Below are 2,914 nucleotides of genomic sequence, written 5' to 3' on the forward strand. Positions count from 1 at the left end.
CGTCATCCCAAAAAAGGCAGAGCTCTCCTGTGCCTCTGAGTTGACCAAAATACAATTGCCACGTCACTTAAAATATTTGAACTCGTGTGTAATTCTGTGTACCCCACTCATCTCTTTCACACACACAGCTGTACAGTCCACAGAATCACAAACACACACAAAAAAAAAAAAAAAGTGACAAACAGCTTAAAACCTTCATATTTGAGCGCGTGATCCCATCGCGTGTATTACACGCTCCATCTAGTATATTCCGCTTTATTTCCGAACTCTATAAATATATGCATGGTGTCTCCTTCTCTCATGGTCGTGCACTTTTACTACTAAGAATTCGTAAGGTTTAACGTTTTCAGCTCCGAAATGGATTACTCGACATCGAATTCCGACCCGAATTATTGCGGTGGCTACGGGTTTCCGCAGGGGGAGGGGTGGAGCGGCAGCAGGGCGTCGCATTCGGACCCGAATTTTTGCGGCGGCTACGGTTTTCCGCAGGGGGAGGGGTGGAGCGGCGGCAGGGCGTCGCATTCGGACGAGGAGGTGATTCTGGCGGAGAGCCGGCCGAAGAAGCGGGCGGGGAGGAAGAAGTTTAAGGAGACACGGCACCCGGTTTACAGGGGAGTGCGGCAGAGGAATAATAATAAGTGGGTTTGCGAGATCAGGGAGCCGACGAAGCAGAAACGGATATGGTTAGGGACTTATCCCACGCCGGAAATGGCCGCCAGGGCTCACGACGTGGCGGCATTGGCTCTCCGGGGCCAGTTCGCCGCCACCCTCAACTTCGCCGACTCCGTCTGGCGCCTCCCCGTGCCCGCCTCCATCGACGCTAAGGACCTCCGCAAGGCCGCCGTCGAAGCCGCCGAGGCCTTCCGTCCTAAAGAATGCGAGGAAGAAATAGTCATCGCTACACCGACGTCGGTGGAAGCGCCGCCGCCGCCTCCTCCTGTTGACGGTACCTGGAATGTATTAATGCCGTCGCCGCCGATCATGGAACCTGACGGCTTCTTGACCGGAATGCAGGGAGGGTTTCTTGGAAGCATGACGGACGGAAACTTGCTGTCGCCAGCTCCATCGTTGGGAAAAGGTTTCAGTTGGGACGAAGTTGAAGTGGAGAGTGACGTGGAAGTTTCACTATGGAGTTATTCTATTTAATAATAGGGAAAACGGCACTTTTTCCCCCTGTGTTATATGCTTATAGCACTTTTTCCCCCTGAGTTATTCATGCATCCACATTTGCACCCTCAATTATTATAAAAGTGACAGTTTCTCCCCTTATAATATTAAATGGACATTTCTACCCTTAAAATAAATATTTTATTTATTTATCTTCTTCAACAAATTATTGCTTATACGTAGGGATGACCACGGTTCGGTTCGAACTGAACAGAACACTATAGCAATCAAATAAAAAAATTTCGGTTATAATTCATAACATAATCCAATATTTGGGTTTCCGTTTATTAAAATCATGAACTGGAAAAAAATGGATCCTGAACCGTGAACCGGAGGTTCAAATCAGAACAACTAGTAGCAATAGCTTAAAATTAGAATTATAATATTTGCAAATAGTGTATGTTTTTTTTTTTTTTCGCATTTATGTTGACTCTCACATATAAGTATATATAATCGCGATTTGGTTTCTATTTTGAATCGTCGGTTCACGATTTCGGATCCAATTTGAACTGTTGGTTCAAACTTTATTTTAAAATTTTTTTATTTTTATTTTTAAAGTATTCGAAAAATTCAACAATTAATGTATTTTATTTTTCCAAATCGTGGTTATAATTTGTTGGAGAAGAAAAATAAATAAAATATTATTTTAAGGGTAAATATGTCCATTTAATATATCAGGGGGAAAAACTGCCACCTAAATAATTTAGGGGGAAAAAGTACTATAAGTATATAACACAGGGGGAAAAGTGCCATTTTCCCTTAATAATATATATCTATCTCTATCTATATATAGTACATAACTACATAGGACTATAGGAGTACTTTTATTAGAAATAATTTTGTACTATATTCAAAAGTGTGTGTGTTTGATTACCATTTTTGACATAAACGTTTTATCTAACATACATTTTAATAAAATACTTCAGTATATAATTAATTTTATTGAATTCCTTTACTTTTTTTTTTTTTTGGAAAAATTGAATTCCTTTACATAAATTTATATTGTTATAATTAATATAAAACTGCAACTTAAAATAACATTCATCAATGAAAAATCCTACATCTACTGCTAAGTTATAGTTCCACCAAATGTTTACTTTTTATTGAGTGAAGAAAAATGAATGAAAGAAAAACCATGGTCCACCCCTTTTTATTAGGCAAACAAACTGTGTCACATAGTATGGAGTAGAAAATTGGAGTAGGCCAAAAATAAGAGTCAATATAGTATTACTTTTCAAATGTTTTAGGGATGTCTTAGTTATACCAATATCAACTGTTGTCTTAGAATATGCATTCAATACATCTGGAAGGGTTTTAGATCCTTTTAGGAGTTCATTAAATTAACTCCTAACATTGTGGAAGCTTTGGTTTGTACTCAAGATTAGCTTAGGCTGTTAAATACCCCATTATCAATTGAGGAAAATCTTGAAGAATTGGAGAGATTTGAACAAGGTAACACTTCCTACAATTTTTATTTACAGTTTCTTGTAATTTTAACATTCTTCTAATTTTTATTTTGCAAAATTTATTTACAGTTTCTTGTAATTTTAACATTCTTCTAAGTTTTATTTTGCAAAATTTATTGCCAACTAATCTTGTCCCAATTTTTTGAGGCTTAGAATTTTTGAATGCTACTGGCTCTATTACAATGTAGTATCTGTTCATATACTTTCTCAACCTACTGAAACACAAAAAACCAATAATGCCTCCACTGAGGCTCGAACTTACAACCTTCCAAATGGAAGTC

General features: G+C 38.3%; 1 protein-coding gene across 1 annotated transcript; it reads left to right on the forward strand.

Annotated features, from left to right (window-relative positions):
* The first annotated feature begins 293 nt into the window (after positions 1-293).
* LOC109189007 (dehydration-responsive element-binding protein 1E-like) lies at positions 294-2,078 on the forward strand. Its single transcript, XM_019339690.1, has 2 exons — positions 294-1,147; positions 1,927-2,078. Exon 1 carries the CDS (start codon positions 358-360, stop codon positions 1,144-1,146), a length of 789 nt encoding a protein of 262 aa, XP_019195235.1. The 5' UTR covers positions 294-357; the 3' UTR covers position 1,147; positions 1,927-2,078.
* Positions 2,079-2,914: the final 836 nt, after the last annotated feature.

This window comes from Ipomoea nil, unplaced genomic scaffold, assembly GCF_001879475.1.
Source record: "Ipomoea nil cultivar Tokyo-kokei standard unplaced genomic scaffold, Asagao_1.1 scaffold0193, whole genome shotgun sequence".
Taxonomy (NCBI): Eukaryota; Viridiplantae; Streptophyta; class Magnoliopsida; order Solanales; family Convolvulaceae; genus Ipomoea; species Ipomoea nil.